Source organism: Fukomys damarensis, unplaced genomic scaffold (genome assembly GCF_012274545.1).
Source record: "Fukomys damarensis isolate Sample0158 unplaced genomic scaffold, DMR_v1.0_HiC HiC_scaffold_7, whole genome shotgun sequence".
In the NCBI taxonomy this organism is placed as follows: domain Eukaryota; kingdom Metazoa; phylum Chordata; class Mammalia; order Rodentia; family Bathyergidae; genus Fukomys; species Fukomys damarensis.
Genome location: NW_022900919.1, coordinates 7,736,591 through 7,757,229, shown reverse-complemented (window position 1 = coordinate 7,757,229; position 20,639 = coordinate 7,736,591). Strand labels below are relative to the sequence as shown.

Genomic DNA, 20,639 nt, shown 5'->3' with positions numbered 1-20,639 from the left:
AAAAAAAAAAAAAAAAAAAGATAAAAATGATACTGTTTTAAAGAAATATTGAAAAACAAAAACTATTAAAGAAATGATAATAGTATATTAAGGCATAATTTCACAGTGCCACAGTATGGAACAACTGGAAATCTGATGTATCACTGCCACAAATGTAAATTGGTGTTACCACTAGAAACTAACAACTTGGCTGGTCTTCCAAACTATACATTTAACGTATGACCCAAAAGTTCTCTCCTATGTATCTACTCAACTAAAATGAAAAACTATATCCACACACACATTTACATGTCAGCAGTCACAGTAGTGTCATTTAAATGGCCTCAACTCGGAAAGACCCCAAATGTCCATATCCTCACTAATGGTTCAAAAACATTTTATATCATAAAATTGTGTTCACCAATGCAAAGGAATTAATTGCTGATACATACAGTGACATAGATTAATTTTTAAAATGCGGTACATAAAATAAGCAAAAAACAAAAGTTTACATATGATTCCATTCATATGAAATTCTAGAAAAGGCAAAACTTTACTTTTATTGACCGGAGTTTAGCTTGGGCCCCATCATCTGAATGGAGAATTGACTTTAAAGGGGCCTAAAGGACATTTTCGAGATGATGGAAATATTCTATAATTTGACTGGATTCTGGTTATGTCACTGTATAATTATAAGAACTCATCAGTAGACTTCAAATGAGTAAATTTTATTTTAGCTCAGTAAAGCTGGTAGGAAAAAGTGACAGTCAACATAGAAAATGTTTCTTTCCATTCATTTATAAATGCATTACAATTTTCCAGTAGATTTGAATGGGTTTGTTGAGATTGTTACATCTTATTTAAAATTGTTCTCACCTGGGGAAAGATGTTTGTTAAGAAGAATAAGTAACAAGTTTGGTGGGTTGTTAAGAGTGTTCCAGGAAGGTTTTTTGGTAAAGGGACATTTGAGCAGACATGGTAGAAGTGAGGTAAATTCAGTAAAGAAGTTCACTTTACATATGCCTTATGCATTTCTTAGTGAATTTCTATCTACATGTTTTGTAGTTTCAATTGCTTTATAAATGTGATCTTTTTCTTGTCTTATTACATTGGCTAATATTAATCCTGAATTAAGTTTTATTTCTACCTTCACTTGCCTTTTAATCCCTCACATTGTTACTTCCTTGAGGATAGTAATTATACAATGTATGTGTCATTATTCTTCCACTGTTTATTCTGTACCATGTTCACAGGGTGCAGTCAGTTAATTCATCTGAATGATTTTTACTGAGACCAATCAGATCAGTGCTGTGTGTATTCATCTGTGTTTTTTCTCAGCTCAGCACGAAAACATAAGTAGAAGTTTAAAAAGACCTGAAGTGGAAACCAAAGATGCAAGTGCAATTTCATGTAACACAGTTTTAATTGTACTATAGCACAAGTATAAGATGTACATAAGGACCTTCTCAGGCACCCCTGGTGGGTGACAGGTGGGAGGAGTGAAAGATGGCATAGTCTTAAATTGCACTCAATGATCAAGAGGGACTATCTGGAAATAGTTGCTCAGCCAGGTAGTGATTAGAAATGATGTTTTGGCAAGATGTGTTTTCCATTTGAATAGGAGGGGATCACTCAGACTTTATATTTTTCTTTGCTTAGCTGCAGGTAAGTGAGGTAGTCTGTATGAAACAGATATGAGTGGCCTGAGAGCTCAGCCTCATCCTTCAGAATAAACCATTACTCATTCTTGTTTATGCTGTACCAGCAGATGGCAGCAGAATACTTGGCTATAATGTTCCAGCCTGCTTTTTTAATGTCACATAGTAAATCAGTACTGTGTACTTTTTTAGTTAAGACCAACACAGAAGTGATACCCTCACTTTCTCCAAACAGATAAGAATGATACTACCATTGTGTGCTATCACTTTATGTTAAATATTTTTAGAAATTCAAATAATAAAGTTTATCTAAAAAATGCTACTTTGCAGTTTTTGTTAGCAACTCCTTGACTGAAATTTTCATGCCCCACAGTGTTATTCATATTTTAACATATAATTTTCTGCTTCATAGATTTTTCTAAGAGAACTCAGCTAGTACAATATGTTCTAGAACTAAATAACACTTTACTAAACAATACATAACTTGGGAGGCACTTTGTCTGTGAGAAACCCTACTGATCTTTTTCTCTTTCCTAAACAAAAAATTAAGGATGACTTTTATAAGAAGAAAGCATTGTAATACCGGTACAGTAGCTGGCTCTGACCAGTTTAGCCTCATACTGAATCTCTGGCTTCTGGGAAGTGGCAGGCACAGGATAGAGTTAGCACTTCTTCTCCCTGTTCTCCCCGCTGCTTAGGATGCCAGTGGGACATGAGCTCCAGAGAGCTGACCTTTGGCTTCATGACAAAGCAGGGCAAATGACAAAAGTATGTGACTTATGGAGTCACAGAGCAGATTATCCCCACCTTCAGTCAGTTTAGATGTTTTGAAATCTTTTAAAAAATAATGTTCATACAGTACTGAGTTTTCTCCCAATTTTTCACATAATTGCATTGCTTAATTCTTGTAAACTTGCAAGCCCATGTAATGTGAAGAATTCAGTGTCGTGTTTTATTTTATGAAAACATGATTTATCAAGGTTACTTAACATATATCTTGCATGCTTTGGAATTTTTATAGACTATAGGAATTTTTTTTCTAATGCACCCTAACACAACAGTCTTCCAGACCATAGTACATCTGTGATTGAGAGCAGCAGATGTTGCTGCTACACATGCTTCTCTTTAAGATCAAGAAGAAGCACAAGAGAAAAATAAAACAAGTTTCAAAACAGAAAAATATGAACTAAAACAGAGATGATAGTTAAGAAGCCAAAGGCAGTTGATTGAGCAAAGACAAGGGATGCGATGATCTGAACCCTATGTCTTTTAAAACACTTTTTAAGTCCTTCTGCATTAACTCAGGCTTGATAGCGCTACCAAAATTTATTTTCCATCGAAACTAGACTTTATTTAAACTGAGGAAAGAAAGTACATGGTGTTCTTTCTTATGTTTGGTCCCTTCCCGTTTTGTGTGAGAATTGGCATGTTGTGCCATGGTAGAGTGCCTTGTTTCATCTTAGAGTGCACTTACGTTTTCATTTTTTTGTTTTAACTCTAGCTGATCCCACGGTAAAGGACTTAATCGGAGGCTTCACTGCTCTTCATTACGCAGCCATGCATGGCAGGGCCCGGATTGCTCGCTTGATGTTAGAATCTGAGTACAGGAGTGACATTATCAACGCGAAAAGCAACGATGGCTGGACTCCCCTCCATGTGGCTGCGCACTACGGTAGGGACTCATTTGTCCGCCTCCTTCTGGAGTTCAAGGCCGAGGTTGACCCACTCAGTGATAAAGGTACCACGCCACTTCAGCTCGCCATCATCCGGGAGAGGTCAAGCTGTGTGAAAATCCTCCTGGACCACAACGCTAACATTGACATCCAGAATGGCTTCCTGTTGCGCTATGCTGTGATCAAAAGCAATCACTCATACTGTCGGATGTTCCTTCAGAGGGGGGCAGACACAAACTTGGGGCGCTTAGAAGATGGGCAGACTCCTTTACACTTGTCTGCCCTTCGGGATGATGTGCTGTGTGCACGGATGTTATATAACTATGGAGCGGACACGAACACGAGGAACTATGAAGGCCAGACCCCACTGGCTGTTTCAATAAGTATTTCCGGAAGTAGTCGACCGTGTTTGGATTTCTTACAAGAAGTCACAAGTATGTAATATCATTATTATTATTGTTGTTGCAGCTTTTCCTTTTTAAATTTAAATCTTCTGAGGAGCTTAAGGCGTTGTACACAGTATCATTCCTATAAGTCCTGCTTGGTAAGTAATGCTGTATTCATCCCAAAACATTTTTTTTAAAGTTCTAAATTCAATTGTGTTACTAAAAGCAATTTAGAGACAGTAAAGGTGAGAGGCAAAAAATGGGGAAAAGGATAGAAAGAGAATTTCCAAACAAAGATCTATGGTAGCAAAGGCAATTCCTACTGGTTAAAAAAAAAAAAAAGTCGTGCTGGGATTCTATAGACTTCAGACTGAGGAATCAGAATTTTGGATTTTAGATTCCCTGAAGTATGGAAATGTTCTGGAATGTTACAGTTAAGGTTTTTATGTTTTAATTACAGCTTTTCTACTTCATGTGAACCCACACAAGATGGAACGGAAGTATTATTGGTTTGGGTATCCTAGTATAGAAGTTCAGGGTACTAGAAAACATTTATCCTCAGTGGGTCAGTGGAGAATTTGGCTCTACTGTCCCTGGGCCACACGGCTTCCATTTTTATCTGACCTGTTTTTTGTGGGGGGCTTTTTGTTACTGTTTTAAGTACTGCCAGTGTCACTCACCTTATGTAGCAGCACATGTGTCTGAGTTGTTTTCTGATGGGAGGATTAGTTTGCGTGGACTTAGCTGCCCTCTCTTGTCTAGCTTTTATCTCAGCCCTTGTGTACATGTCCCAGAGGTTAACATCCAACACACAAAGTTAAAGTATTTAAAAAAAATTGATTTTGCTATCTGCTTTCTTTCCTAATGAGTGCCTTTTCCTCACTGGTTTCAAACTTTCAGTCACTGTTATAGAAGACATGTTAACATCCGGGCTACCGGGTACCAGCAGGCACAAGATTTACTTGGCTTGCTTAAAAATAGTCCACTCTGTCCCTCAAAACTCAGCTTTTGCTTTATGATTAAATAAAATGTAATTTGATTTTTTTGTATTTTTAATGAAAGGGAGATGAAGTTATTCCTAGTAATGTATTCAGACTAAAGTGCAAAAAGAAATCACACTTGGGTCAAACTTGGTGCTTTGTGTGATGATAGGCATTTTGTCTCTGTGCTGTCCAGTGTGGGAGCATTTGGCCCCACGTACTTCTTACGTGGTCATGCCACTGAAGGGACTGAGTTTTTAATGTGATTTACTTATAATTAATTTAAATTTAAATGGCCATAAGTGGTAATGTCTTTGCTTTGGTCTGCACCGACCTTTCTGCCATGGAGAGGGCTGTCTGGCACAGGTTCTCTTGCAGAAAGCTTCTGAGACACACACAGGTAGCCAAAGGCTAGAGATAGGGTGCTGCTGGTTGCCTTGTATGTTTTTGTCATTACCCTTTTAACTTCCGAACTAGAGATGAGTAGTTGATGCAGTGTGGTTGTCCTTAGAAAAGCAAGTTACATACACCTCAGTCCCCTTTGTTAAACATTTTGCTCAGTGAGCAGACTAGAGTTAGTCTGCTCAAGTTCCAGCCGTAACTCCTACCACACGTTAGCTGTGACCTTGGGTTAGCTAACTGTTAGCTAACCTCTCAGTACCTCAGTGTCCTCCTCTTAAAATTAAAAAAATAATATCTATCCTTCAGGCTTGTTATGAAGATTAAATAAGAGTCATATCCTACTTTAAACCATGCCTGGCACATTTTAAATGCTATGTAAGTGTTTCAAAATAAAATATGTAACTAATAAAATGAGGGTGGATGAACCAGCAAGGACTAGTTTTCTACCAACTGGGTGAATCTTTTTGATTTTTATTCTGCCCAAGACTCCTATTTTACATGCAGCAAGTTGCCTGGAAGGAACTGCTGGGTAGGTACCTGAAAACAGGGGCAGGCAGAAGCATCATCACGGCCTAGCTGTATGTGTGGGCTCTCTGCTACACACAAGCAGAGCCCTGCACCCTGCAGGTCCTCCGTGAATGCTGGGTGACTGTCTGACTGGTAACTTGGAGGGCATCGATGCAGATCTGTGAGCTCCTCTCGCCCTGAGGCCACTGCTCACTGGACCTCCAGACACCAAGCTGTTGGCTTCTGGTATGGGGACTCAAACTCCTCCAAAGGAAGGACAGCAGAGATACTTCATGGTGGTCTTTATGCAGGGCCATCTTACCGTCTGTCGCATCCTTTTGATTAGAAGTAGGTTATTTAAATTGGAAGAAACTTCAAAATATAATCCTGAAATTTAAAAACTACAGCTTTTTGGAGAAGTTGCCATAAAAATGCTGTATAAAACATTGCATACGAACAGCAATTCTCAATTTGACTGGCTTGGTAATCAGGTAGTATCTTTCTTAATCAAGTAGTGTCTTTAGGAGCTCTATTTGCATTGAGTGGAGGGAGAGGCCATAGGGCTGCTGCTGTCAGTGTTCACCTGCACCCAGACTGAGCTCTTCCACAGACTTGGAACTCTCAGCTTCTCCCACCCTGGAGGGCACCGTGGTGGCTCCTGCAGAGAGCCAGCAAGTGAAGGAGAAGCTTCTCTGTGTCCAGGAGCAAGAAACATAGACTGGGCTGCCAGAGAGCCCCCTGAGGAGAGTGAGCAGCAGCTTCTCACTGACTGGTTAGCCGTGTTTATGAGACATTAGTTTTTGTTTTTATTTTTTTATTTGTGCTCCCAAAAGAAAATGGGGAAGGGTATGTGGAACAAATGAACAAAAAGGAAAACAACAGTGGAGGTGTGTGGCCAGTGACAAATAGAGAAGGTGTCAAGGACAAACATTCTTACGGCAGTCCATTGCAGACTGAAGCTCCCAGGATCAGGAGATAAAGGGCCCCTTGTCCCAGGGCTGGGAGTAGGACGAGGCTGAAACAAGCAGGGTGCTAGCCACACACTTAAGTAGGCACTGATTCCCAGCGCCATGCAGGCGCGCACCTGTAAAGCTGAACCAAGGGCACATGCTTACACCAATGCCAGTCAGGAGCTAGGAGGACCCTGGGTGTTCTGGTGTGTGGGAGTGGGTTACAGTTCTTTAGTTAGAAGTGGAGCGCAGAAACTATAGGAATGTTTGACCAGTTCCAAAGAGAAAGTCCCATTTGTACATAAGATATGGGCATAACAACAAAAAAAAGTTGTTACGGAGGTATAATTTTATGATTTTGTGAAAAGACTTGTTAGTAGAGCTTACCTTGAGGATATGGTTAAAATAATAAAATGCACCATGAGAAATCAGATTGTAATTCAGTGGTTTTTGTTTTGTTTTGTTTTGTTTTCCTTCTTATCACCTCCCTGCCCCACATTGTAAACTCCCTTAGTCAATTAATGGACTGAGTAGTTGTTCTCAGAGTATGAAGTCTTAGGAAAGAGAAGCCAGGCATGGTGAGGCACACCTGTAATCCCAGCCCTTGGGAGGCTAAGGCAGGAGGATTGCCACGAGTTCAAGGCCAGCCTGAACTACACAGTGAAACTTTGTCTCAAAAGAAAAAGAGAAAGGAAGGCAGGAAGAAAGAAAGAAAATAAATTCCCCCAGAAAGCTGGACCTCAGGCAGTGATTAGCAAGGACTTTTAATCTTATAAAAAAGATGACACTTTAATGGTTTTGTGCCTGAAATTTTGTTCAGAGAAGTAGTAGAGTTTAGTACTCAAGCACAAATTACAGACATAGTAAAGCAGGAACTGTGAGCCATTTCTGTAGGGGATAGAGAAGGCCAGAGAGAGCTGACAGCCTGCAGTTTCTTATACAGATGCTGTGGAAAGTGGAGGAAAGTTTCCCAGAACACCAGTCTAGTCTCCACAGAGAGAGCAGTAAAGGGGAGGGCGCCCCACTAGATGGCGCCAGTTGAAAGAAGACTGCTTCCATGTTTGACAAGATCATTCACAGAAGATGCCATGGTCTGCTTTCTATGTAGGAAATCCTTTCACATCAGAAGGCAAAGATGGTACAGTCACTTAGGGACATAGCTTCAGAGGGGTCATCTGGTCACCCCATCCTCACTGTGCAGTGACGTTGATATCTGAACTGTCTGGGAAACACTACCTCTGCAGAACTGCTACTTCAGTAGGACAGTAGTCAGAGTTTTACTGTTACTGTCATATTTTCATGAGTTTTAAATTAATAATCATAGCTATTTTCAATTCCCTGACTGGTAATTGCAACGCTCAAGTCTTGTTCTGATGAGTCCTTCATCTTTTTAGATTTTATCGTGCCTATTAGCACGGCTTGGAATTTTTTATTGAAACTAGACATGATATAGAGGGTAATGGTAACTGAGATAGATAAACTTTTAATATAAGGTTTTTTTTTTGTGGTTCTGGGGTTTGTACTCTGGACCTTGCATAGATAAGTGTTCTACCAGCCCTATTTATTTTGAGACATGGTCTAGCTAAATTGCCCAGGCTGGACCTGAACTTGAGATCCTCTTGGGTCAGCCTTCCAAATAGCTACAGTTAGAGGCATGTACCACCACTCCCTGCGTGATGTAAGGTTTTCTATTAATCTGGCTAGGAGTGGAGCTGCATACAATGTTTGGTGCAACTGTTGGTGCTAGAAGGTTCTCATTCCTCCGGTGTCCTTGTTTTTGCCCCCACCATGCTTTTGACTTTGAGCTTCCTTACGTATTCTTCTGAGGGATCTGTGCCTGGCAGATCTTCCAGATTCAGCCCACTGTTACTACCCTGGAGCTCTGTCAGTGCAGTTTTAGGGTGTGTGTTGGAGTCAACAACCTGCAGTCTTTTAAAGCTCAGTCTTTCAGTCTTTGGGCTGTTACCTTCACAAGCCTTTCTTACTTATATATTTCCCAACCCTTTGCTGCCAGAGGGGGTTGAAATCAGAGAAAGGTCCATCGGGCTAAGACTCTGGCAAAGTCCTTTCACTGGAGAGCAGGCAGGCCATTGTTACGGAGAAGCTTCTGGAGTCCTTCTGGTGGGTTCCTGGATGTAAAACTCAGATGGCCAAGGGCTTCCTGAGACCATGACACTCTGACTCCCACTAGTCCACACGCAGACTTAAACACGTAAGTGTCCCTCCACGCCCTGGCTGTGGTGGCTCTACTCAAGATAAGCAGATCTTAGCTATGGCCCCTGGTTTTCTCTCCACAGAGCTTTTGGTAAAGGTTTGCCTTGCAGCTTCATTTACAAGCAAATCTGAGAAAAGTCATTGATTTTGAGTGTGTTCATGTTTTTTTCTTCTTTAAAGATGGGAACAACTTCCAAGTTCTTTACATGTTGGAGCAGAAACTAGAAGTTTATTTAATTTTATCATTATTACTTAGAATGTGGAAAGCACATCCTGCCATGTTCCTTCGAGCTGAGTAGTGTTTTGACCACTGGGATCCGAGGCCCATGTCTCCCCAGAACATCCCCACAGTCCCTCTTGGAATTGCTGTTAAATCAGCAGAACCGGGTGGTGGAGAGAGCTCCTGACAGCCTCACGACTGACTTGCCTAATATCTCAGGCAAATTATCTACTTCTCATCCTCTGCCATATGGATCTGTTTCTGCTTCTCACAAAGGGGGGAATTGGCCCATTGTCCTCAAGATCCCTTTTTAAAATTCTTGCCTTTCAAGGCAATTGATTTCCTACTGCTTGTGATTTAAAACCAAACAAAAAAACTATTTTTTTTTCTGTTTTGGTTCACACGTGTATTTCAAGTATGGACTCCTAGGAGCTCTCAATACTGTTTTAAGGCCCAAACATCTTTCAGAGTGTTACTGGAGCTTTTCACTGTGCTGCCATTGCACTTGATGGATGGTGTACAAGCCATAGACAGAGCACACTACTGGTGTGTTAGTGTGAACCCAGGCAGCAGCCCCACACAGTAGGAGCTCATAGTGAAGTGTTCTAGTCCCATAAAACTTATATTTGCCAAATATGTAAGGACTTCTCTGAGATCAGTGGAGATAGTAAAAAAAGTGGCTTTTGATAATCATGTAATGAAATTGGTCAACATTAGGAAGATACACATAACCTAATGAACCTTATTTTCCAGTGACTAATTTGCAGTCTTACAGAATCACATATGGGTTAAAAAAAAAAATCCATTCAAAGTACAATATATACCAGTAGACTTTGAACTAAAAGTGTACAGAAGTTCATCAGTGTGGTTTCAGACTCAATTGAGATGAACATTCAAGAAACCACGACTTGTCTAGTTGTCATAGAATATCACGGAAGATTCACAGTCATCTGAAAAAAGCTATTAAACCGTTCCTTCGCTTTCCAACTATGCATCTGAGTCAGGCTGGGTTTTCTTCAGGTAGTCCATTCCAGACAATGAGCATATCGCAACAGATAAGTATATGAAGAGATCTGTGAAGCCAGACATTAAAGGAAATTTACAAAATTGTGTAAACAGTGTTTCAGAAAGTAGCTCTATTATTTCAACTGATGAATTTATTACTGTTATTTTCTAAATGAATCAATAAATGTTCCTGAAATTTATGAGTTCTCTAACTATGGTAAATATACACCAGTATAACTCACATAATAAGAATTATTTGTGGTCTTCCCATTTTAAAGGTGCAAAGAGGTCCTTACAGTAAAAAAAAAATTGAAACCTACCACCATGTAGTTTCTACATTCAGATTTTTTAAGGGCGTCCTGTAAGCCAAATATTTTAAAATTTGATGACTCTAACTTATTTCTCTTTAAGGTTTAATTTTTTGGGTAATACGAAACGTTTTGATATTTGATTGCTTTTAATAGATACTTAAATAGTTAAAATGGCTAAAATAGCTATTTAAGTAGTTTAATAGCCTGCCATATGCCAGCATACTTAGCTCTTATGATCCCTGGAGCTTGGTGATTCTATAAGTTTATCTGTAAAATTAAGGCTCTACGGATATTATTGTAGGGTAAAATGGACTTGATTCATATCAGCTGGAAAGACTAGTACCTTGGATTCTAGAGGCTAGTGTTCAAATGCAGGGTAATGTTATCCGAAGCGCCAAGTCCCTGAATTTAAAAAAAAATGAGAGTTTTATTACATATTTATTTGTTTAGTTTGTGAGTGTCAGCAGCTAACTTGGACAGCTTCCTCACACATAGCACTGGCGATTCCTGCAGCGTGACGCCCTGGTCTAGATTATTCTTAGGGCAGGGGTTAAGGCAGTGATCTGTTTTCTAGAGGACACTGTTCACAGACTGGAAACAACTCTTAGTGTGCATCAGTGGTGTGTGAAAGGTGGGACTGGGTTGCATTTTGATGTGTGTGCTTTAAGAAATTGACTAACTCGTTTCTGAAAGAAAAAGATTAAGTAGATGGGAATTGAGTTGTGTAAACTGTTTCATGGGAGGCTTCATCTGTCAAGTACTTAAGCTAGTGGCTTTGTGGAACATCAGTCACAGATGTTTAAAAATACTACTTTATAAATATCACAGTAACCAGAAATGTTTTTGTTTAGATTTCAGCGATAGTTAAGTACTATACTTTTGCAAAAACAAAAGTACTGTTTGCAGAAGTAAAATTCTGAAAACAAGATTTCAGATTTAAACCAAACAGAACTTTAAGTTTGGGAATGTAGCTCAGTGGTAGAGCACTTACCTGGCATGTGTAAGGCCCTGGGTTAAAACCCCAGCATGGCCAAAAACAAAACAAACAACAACAACAAAAAGCTTTTCTTAAAAAGGACTAATAAAGATCCTGGATCCCATGTTTTAAGAAAAGGAAGTAGCTGTGGCTTTCTAAGCTAAATCCAGTAAGTACAGCAGTAGGAATGTGAACAGGTGATCCAGAATGCCTCGGCGTCAGTGCCCTTGTCTGTGGGGTTTCTCTCCAGGGCTTCTTTAATTTTTTTGTTTTTGTTTTTGTAGAATGATTTATCAGAACTATATTATATAGTGTAACTCTGTAAAAATGTGTGTAGCACATTTTAACTAAGGTTTGTTTTGATTATTTTTCTAATACATTTGATATTTTTTGCCAGATTTGCCACTCTTAATTATTAAAAATCACTTTAAAAAATAAATACTACACAGTTAAAAATCAAACTGTACTGTATTTTAAGGTTCTTTGACATAGAAAATCCCTCACCCTGCATTTTTTTCATAGTGTTTGTATTACTTATTACATTTTTATTTTCAGTACCGGGGATTGAATCCAAGGCCTTTGCACTGAGGTACATCCCCAGCAAATGCTTTTCTTTTGTTACGGCACCTTATGAAGTTGCCCAGGCTGGGCTCAAACCTGCAGTCCTCTTGCCTTAGCCTCCTAGAATGCTAGGGTTACAGATACATATCAGCACACCTGACTTGACTTTCTACTTTTTTTTTTTTTGGTACTGGGGATTGAACTCCGGTCCTTGTGCTTGCAAGGCAGGCCACCAAACCTCTGGGCTAAATCCCTGGCCCTGATAACTTTCTACTTTTAATGGTGGCGTCTAGAAATTTCTTGTCATTTGTTACTAAGCCATCTATGGTTTTGTTTAGTGCAAATGGAAAATACGGGTCCAAGCTCATTTGCCTATGAAAAAAGATAGCAGACAAATGTCAGAAGGCTAATGTGTACATTTGGATTCTGAAAGAATATGGTTTTCATTTTAAGGCATGCTAGAAACTGTTGGTCCTATAAATAAGATTTTTTAGCACATTTCGTAATGTCTCCGAGAGAGGAGTTCAGAGGGAAGAGCAAAGGCATGCAATGTGTTTATGGTAGGATTTTAAAATGGGAAGCTGAGAAAAAAGTGAGGCACCGGAGCGGACCACTCCAGAAGATGACCTCAGACAGAGGGAGAGGTTCTTGAAGGAAGAAGTGGTCAGATTGTGTGAAATCTTGGGGAGGCCAAGTCCCTTTCTTCACATGCTGCCCTCCACCTCCAGCTTCCTCTGCCCCAGAAATGCCCATGTGGTTCACTTGGGCTATTTAAAAGTGTTTCCTCTCTCTGTTTACATTTGTGACTCCAGGTATTTCTATCCAAATAAATAAATTTGTCCTACGGTAAATGTAATGGCGATGTCGAGGGATGATGGTGTCGCGTATATAATTTTCTACATCATGCAGCTGTCACTAGTTTGGTAATTTTTACTAAACTGGACCCTTTAAAGCCTGATTTCCTATTTTATACCAACCCCATTATTACTAATGATGGGCTTCTTTACAGAAAGGAAAGACTCATAACGCTTTGAACTGTTATGTAATTCCATTGTAGTTCATTAGTCTGAATACCTTGTAGTTTTTCTGCATCCCCCGAAGTGTTTATTATTTCTTAAATCATACTCCTTTGGGGCGTGTTCCTCACCTTTCCCATGTTATAACCCATGCGCGGGGTGTGAACTAATTTTCTAAGTAAATGCCTATTAAAGCATTTGTCTTTATTTTATTTTATTTTGCTTTCATTCCCTTCATTCTTTCTCATCTTTCTCTTCCTCTGCTTCCTCCTCCCCCTCTTCCCATGCCTCTTTCATCTTTGAGACAGAACGCCATCCCGTATGTAGTGGGTGTTCTGTAAGTACTCTTAAGAGATCTGTTGACAAGATACTCTTTAACCGTAATCTATTCCTGAAAAAAGACTGCTGTTATAGTCTTAAGAATAATAGTAATTACACTTGAGTAGTATTACTCTTTGTCATTTAGCCCACTGTTGATTCAACAATGCTGATATATGGTAAGATGAGTTAATATTCTCTATATAAATGGAGACCCTATAATTATACACCTCTGCTCATTAGTGCACATCTTTTTATGAGGTTAAAAGTCCTCACATCTCTGCCTAATTCACGTTATGTGGTAATTTCCAAAATGGGTTTTCCACCAGCTTGCCCGAGACTTATTTCCCAGTAATGGATTGCCACTTGCTCCTTCACTGTTCTACCTTCAGTTAGTTTTGTTTTTCTCTTAACATCAGGAAGATGAAGACTCGACCTTCCAGGAAAAGGACCTTCTGCTTTCCTGGGAGCAAGAAGAAAACATTGCTGGGCATGTGGCACGTGAAATCCCAGCATTCTGACAGGCTGAGGAAGGAAGATCACAAATTTGAGCCTAGCCTGGGCAACTCAATGACCTACATTATCCCTGTCTCAAAAAATAAGAAAGGGTTGGGGGTATAGATTAGTGTAAAGGCCTTGGGTCCAGTCCCCAGGACTAGGGGAAAAAACAAACACTATCCTTTTAAATAGTGTTAATAATTAATAGGTGAAAATTTAGTTAGCAAATACTATTGTGTGCTTAGTGTCTCAGCGTTTTACCAAAATTAGGCTTTTTTAATGCTTGTAAAGCTTTTGAGATGAGTGCTATTATTATAAGGCAAGGAGGCAGGAGACCAAATCCCTTTCCCAAGGTCATGTTGAGTGTACGTGATGGGCAGGAGCCAGACCCATGTGGACTGGCTGCAGGCTGGGTGCTTTTAACCACTCTGCTGTGTCTCTGTTGTGAAAGATAATTCTACAGACAGGAGTTACACATCACATGATCAAGGAATCTTTAGGAGATAACAGTCTCCCAAAATAGTAATGGATGCCTCAGTACACTGCATAAAAGAAAAATCAGTAAATGTTGCCCCCTATCTAGGCCCAGAATGTCCATTGAGTAAAGCACTTCCATTGTATTTCGGCCTGGACAGTCCTGGCTGAGCTACCACCAGCTGCTGTCACAGACTCCCCAGCCACCTGGATGAGCCAGTTTGCAAGGGGATAGGCCCCAGGCAAGATGCTCCAGAAAACAGCATAGAGCAGCTAAGTAAAATAATTGACTAATGCTTTAAACCATTAAATGATAAACTACTAATGGGAAGAGTATGAATATAACGATGTTGGAATTACTGCCATCCTTACCAGTTATTTATATGTGTTTGCTTTTCCCAGTCATTTAGTGAAGGCCGCAGAGCACGAGGGACAGAAAACCCTGTGGTCCTCTTTGTAAGGAACTGTCTACCACAATACACAGCTGTCTGAAGTTCGCCCAGTATATAACCTGTCTCATTTCTTTTTATCTTAGCTAAGCAAATCCCATTAATGTCATTTTTACCATTTTGTTGACAATGCTTTCATTTAAATGTGCATGTATCCTTATATATACCACCTTTATCCTCTTCTGATTTTTGTCTGAATACATGGTGGTGGTTCTTTTCATTAAAATTACACTTTAAAAAAATCTGCCACCTATTAGTAAAATGAAATTCGAAGAGATTTACATTTAATTCATATTCTGGGTTACATTAGCAGGTCAGATACTATGAGCATTTATTGAAAAGGGACAATAATTTATTCCCTTCCCAAAGGTAGCCCAGCTGATGATGAAAAATAATTCAGAACAAGTTAGGATTGACTTGCTGTTGACATGGGTGTGTTTTTCAGTGAGTCGACTGCTTTATACTTTAAGAGAAGCTTATTAAGTATTAATTTGTTCAACTAATGTTTGTTGAGCGCTGTGTCAGGTATTGGGTTTACACTGGTGAACAGAGTCAGAAATGGTCCTGCCCTCGTGGAACGTGTTGTAATTAATGAGGAAGATGGGCACTAATTTATAAGCACCAGATATGTAAATGTAAGAATCAGCCTCGGTATTGGTATGCGTCATAAAAGAGGATAGCTCTGTGGGTATCTTACCCGATTGGGAGCTGGACCTCACCTCCTCTCATAACATCTTGGCACAGATCTGAAGATAGAGGTGACATAATGTCACCCAGAGATGCAAGAGTGTGCATGTGACATCCATGCAGGGGTCCTCCTGCAGCATCTGTGGACACACAGACATACGTGCCCTAGTTGATAGACATTTCCAAGGAAATGCTCACTTCTGAGACTGTGCCTGCATTAAGTACTCTCAGAAAGCAGTGTTCATCCAAGCCTTCTAGAGCAGGGGTCTGATTTTTTTTTTTTTTTTTTTTGAGACATGGTCTTGCTATGTAGATCAGGCTAGACTTGAACTTACCATGTACTCCAGGCTGGCCTCGAACTCGTGGCAATCAGGCTCCTGAGTGCTGGGATTACAGATAGGCACCACCATGCCCACCTCAGAGGTCTGATTCTGAAGGAGCCTTTTTCAGTTATGAAGAACCACCTAATTTTAAGTAATGGTGATCATTATGAACAAGTTCATTTCAAGCAAAGGATAAAGTACTAAGATAGCAGTGGTTTTCAGGTATGCTTGGGAAGCCTTCCAGTCCCCAGGCCCCATACTTTCATGGTATCTGTGAAATCAAAATGATTTTCATAATAATACTGAGTGAGACATTGTTTGTCCTTTTCATACCTCTTCTTGGAATTTTCCAGAGGCTGGATGATGTGATTTCACCTTAACAGATTGAATGCAGAAGCCTATATGAAATTTCATGCATTGTTTATTAAGCCACACATGAAAAAGCATTGCAAATAATGTAAAAAAAATGCCACTCCTCTCACCATTTCTTTGTTTTCTTTTGGAGAAAAGATTTTTCATAATGTTATAATTTTCATATGTCATGTGTCTATTTTTATTCTAAGTGAATGCATATCTGTAAAAGTTCTGTTTTAATTTCTGATATGGTGATTATCATATAAACAGCCTAGATCAAAGTTCTTTGGGGTTCTCAATCACTTTTCAAAGTGAAAAGGGAGTTTGGAGACCTCAGAGCCATGGAAATACAGCATCTACTTGGCTTTAAGCGTGGTACTTAATCTCTGAGGCTGTCAAGGGAATGGGGATATGATCAAAGTATTTCATAAAGGGACTGAAGGAGTTAGTACATGTCAAGAGCTCATACCAATACATGGCACAGTGTGAGCATTCAACACATCTGTTAGCTTCCATTATCATTACCATTTAGTAGAAGAGCACAGAGTATGTGAATCCAAACACTGTTGAAGCGCTGTCTGCTTTTGTCTGTGGCTGTCTGTATGGTTGTGATGTGAAACAAAGCATTTGAAAGTGAAAGAAATTGGACTTGATTATTTTCCCCTGGATTTGAATGGTAGGAGGACTATGTGGCAGGTGGGCTGGGCGTGAGGCTGGGGGCAGAAGCATCAGACTCTCCTGAGGTGCTGTGTCACACTCCCTCCCTCTGCCCCTCGCGGCCCTCCTCACAACCAGGGGTCTCCTTTGTCCTGAGTGACCATGAACAGGTGTACAGGTGTTTGGAAAGCTTCACTAGAATTGCGATAGGTTTTGAGGCCATAGCGTCCCAGAGGAAGAGCCAAAAGGACACATGGTAGAGAATATCTTGTTCAGCCTGTGCTTTGCAGATGGAGAAGCTGAGGCCCCCAAGAAGTGATTGGCTTGCAGAGGCTCACCAGCCTAGTAGAGGTCTCCTCAGGACAAGACCAGAATTTTGCTTGGGAATGGAAAGAATACCAGGCCCAGCATCAGAAGAACTGATTTTAGTCTCCGACTAAGACTTCGTTGTTTGTGTGACACATTGAGTAGTGTATTTACGTCTCTGCGACTGAACATCCTTTGTGAAGTGGAGGTGGGAATATCTGCCATATCACAGCGGATGGGGAAAGGACCAGCCAAGAGGTCGCAGGAAGGTACTGAGGAGACTTTGTTTAGTTGGTGTCCTTCCAGTCCTTTGCGAGTAATCTGTTGGGAGCACTTTCCAGTGAAACGGTTCCTTTTGAAACTTCAAAACCTGACTTAAATATTACGCTTTTCAGCTTTGTAACATTTTCTTTTTTTCTGTCTTTTTAGGACAACCCAGAAACTTACAGGACCTGTGCCGAATTAAAATTCGACAGTGTATAGGCCTTCAAAATCTAAAGCTTCTTGATGAACTACCAATTGCCAAGGTCATGAAAGACTACTTAAAACACAAATTTGATGATATCTGATATACGAAGACTCTGAGCAAGTTATGTTCCAGATACTTACGAGGCATTTTGCCTTGCACAAAGTATATCCTATGCAATTTCTGATTTGCTCTGAAGTCAGAAAGCAGGTATACACTTTTAGGTTTTTTGTTTGTTTGGTTGGTTTTCATTGTAGGGGAACGATTTTTTATATATATGAACAGATACACACCACATGCTTGAAGGTCTTAATTTGATTTCTTGGTCCAAGTTTAAAAGGTCCAAACTTTCTATACCACACTGCATTTAGAAAAATTGTTTTTCCTAAATGACACAAGCAGGTTTGGAGTGAAGAATTCACCCTTTCCAAATTAATAGTTTCATTGGTGAGCATGGTACTAGAAACCAGCAGAACACTTACTACAGTTTGAAGGTCCAGTTTCACCCAGAGGGTCTTGGGTTATACTGGAAAATGCCCCAAGAAAAGATTTAAAGTCATGCTGGCACTTCATTTACTTTTAATGAATACAAATTGGCTATTCAAACTGTTCTTCTTTTTCTAATTAATGTAGCTTTCAGATGATAAATCCAGTACCTCTGCTTTCCTTTGGGTGTGCTCTTGTTTTTAACTTTTTTTTTTTTTTTAACAACTGTAGGACACTACCCTGAGACATTGTGTCTCAGCTTTTGTCTGTAGTTGAATTGTACTTAAAAAAAAAAAAATGGGAAAGAAAATAATTTTATAAAGCCAGTATATTCTGTTTTTAAAACAGCGCCTCTAGTGCAATACTGTTTCTGGTGTATTCTATCCATTATTTTACTCTGTTGGTCATTCCACAGCTGGCTTTGACATACCTGTGAAAACAGGAATCGCCACTTTAATTTTCATTGCAGGCCTGTAGTATGTCAGTTGCAATTCCATTTTAAGCTTTTTTTTTTTTTTTTAATTTCACTTTAAGTAGCAAATTTTATATCCTGGTGGTAGAATCTCCCCTAAAAATAGCCCAAACTACTGTTATACCATTTGGTTTTAATGGTTAAATGATTGGGAGGGGTGGTTTTCTTCTTCCTGGTTTTTAAATAAAAATATTTTAAGAGTAAAACCTCTTAATAGGTGCACATTTGTAAGTCTGGCTAATTCCTAACATGCTAATTGAACATTTCCTGCTATTTTAAAGTTATGTACAGTAAAGCCTTTAAGGACAGTTGTTTTGTTTTCTGAGTGGCTCAGGCATATGTGTGCAGAATAAGCGTGGCTGCGATAAAGTGACAGTGGAAAAGGTCCCACAGGAGTTCTCTGCTTCGTTCATCATGACGTGAGTTTCAGAAGAACCTTTTTAAATGTCCCAGAATCATTTGTGCTTTGGGAAACTTCATAATATTTACACATTGTTAATAAATTTGTTAACTGAAGTTTACAAGATGAAGGGCTTTTCTTGTCTGCGTTTCTAGTTTCAAGTCATAAAGTATAAAATTATTTTTCCTAGAAACATAACTAAACAGAATTAGGAGTCTACTCTGGCTTTACCTTTCCCAGAGCTGGCAGTGCTATTTGCTCTCGCTGCTGCAGAGTAGCCCTGGTGTCACGGTATCTGATCTGCTTGTGCCTGGGCAGTGTGCAGGTTTCTGACGAATGGACAGCTACAGGCAAAAGGATTATTCGGGGAGCCACTGATGCTGCCCACAGACTCTTGCCAGGCAGCATGGAGCCAGTGCGGTACGCATCCTTAACTGTGGCTGGAGCCTGACGGGTAGGCATGGGTGGTCTCACCTTTTCCTCATTGATGTGTCTCTGAGAGAGTCCCTAGTGAAGACAGCCCTAAACTGTGCTTCTTATTCTTTACTACCCAGCCCAGGGGTGAGGTGCCTTAACAGCGTTAAGTCATACATCCGGAAATGAACTGAACATTCCTTCTGAAACCCTGGGCCCAGGCAGACGAGGAAGCAGGAGGTGCCTGGGATCCTGCACTCTGAGCAGTGATGTTAATGTTCCATTTGCACCGGGCTTATCCCCACATGTGTGTATTTATTTATTCACTTCGCTTAAAATGACATTCTCGTCCCAGCCTTCAAAGGTTTCCAGACTAAGCCACTGAATGTGAGTCAGGGAATCCCAAGTAAAAGGTTCAGATTAAGGTAAATTCTTTGTTCTGTGTTGCTGCTGTGACTTCAGAAAAAAAAAAAAAATTATGAGAGCTCTTCCTGAATTTAAATTTCTATTTAATGAAGAAGTATATAATTTCATTATTTATTGTTTGAGTTTTGATTTATCCAGAAGCTTAAAAAGAATGTTTTATGTTTGTTAATAAAATCCCAATCACATATCATATTTAACAGTAAAATGCCTCATAGTTGGTAATGGGGAAATACGGTGGTGAAATGCAGATCCGCACTTGAATTTGATTGGCAGAGAAGCATTCTGTGGCCACAAGATGGGTAGAAAGAATGGATATTTTCAGAAAATCAGCTGATTGGCTTCTCCAGACTCTTAACTAAAATGTTCAGCATATTAGCAAATTTGTCACTGATTCTTGTGTTTCTTTTCAAATTTATTGTTTCAGCCTATTGCTAAATCTTTATAAAAATATATTGGGCAAGTACACCAAAGAAACCAGCTCATAAAAGGTTAGGATCATTAATGAACTGCAAACCTCATCTTTTGAAAACAAGTCTCTTTTTTTGTAAATATTTATGTTTATAAATGTACAGCAGAGTAAGAATGTTTTTTAGATTATTTAATTCCCATATTTTCTAAACTATTTACTACAGAATAACCCATGCTTGTTAGTTTGGAGAACTTAACTGTTTTGTTTTTTAGTTCATTGTCAGTCATGCTTGGAACAGCATTTCTGCTGGAAATTCCGTGTTCTGGCAGTGCAGGCACGCACATCTGGAGCGCGAGGGAGTCTAGTGTGGCTTGTCAGGTGCACACCCTGAGATGAGAAAGCATAGGTAATTACCAGAGTGGACCATATGAAATCGAGATTCTAGCTTCCCTTCAGAATTGCTCACTAGCCCAGGATGTGATTGGGATAAGGCCATTTGCCCACAAATTTAGCTTTCATGTAACTCCCAGTGTGTTATATCATAATGTATTTTGTTCTTCCTTTGTAATGTAAATTTTGCTTTGGGTCAATTTGAATTAAAAAAATCTGGTTTAAGAGACTTGTTTGACTTACATTTTATTCTTGATCTGCCTTAATTTTTT

The 20,639-nt window shown here is 39.6% G+C and overlaps 1 protein-coding gene across 7 annotated transcripts in view; it reads left to right on the top strand.

The window, feature by feature from the left end:
• Window positions 1-20,377, top strand: part of Asb7 (ankyrin repeat and SOCS box containing 7) — a 39,057-nt gene extending 18,680 nt beyond the window's left edge. For 6 of the 7 annotated variants that reach the window (XM_010611078.3, XM_010611080.3, XM_010611077.3 and 3 more), the window contains 2 exons: window positions 3,139-3,744; window positions 4,157-7,158. In XM_010611078.3, coding sequence (XP_010609380.1) covers window positions 3,139-3,744; window positions 4,157-4,356 — 806 coding nt within the window. In that variant the 3' untranslated portion in view covers window positions 4,357-7,158. Of the gene's footprint in view, window positions 1-3,138; window positions 3,745-4,156; window positions 7,159-17,333 lie in introns of those variants that run through there. The other variant, XM_010611083.2, reaches the window with a different exon arrangement.
• Window positions 20,378-20,639: the final 262 nt, after the last annotated feature.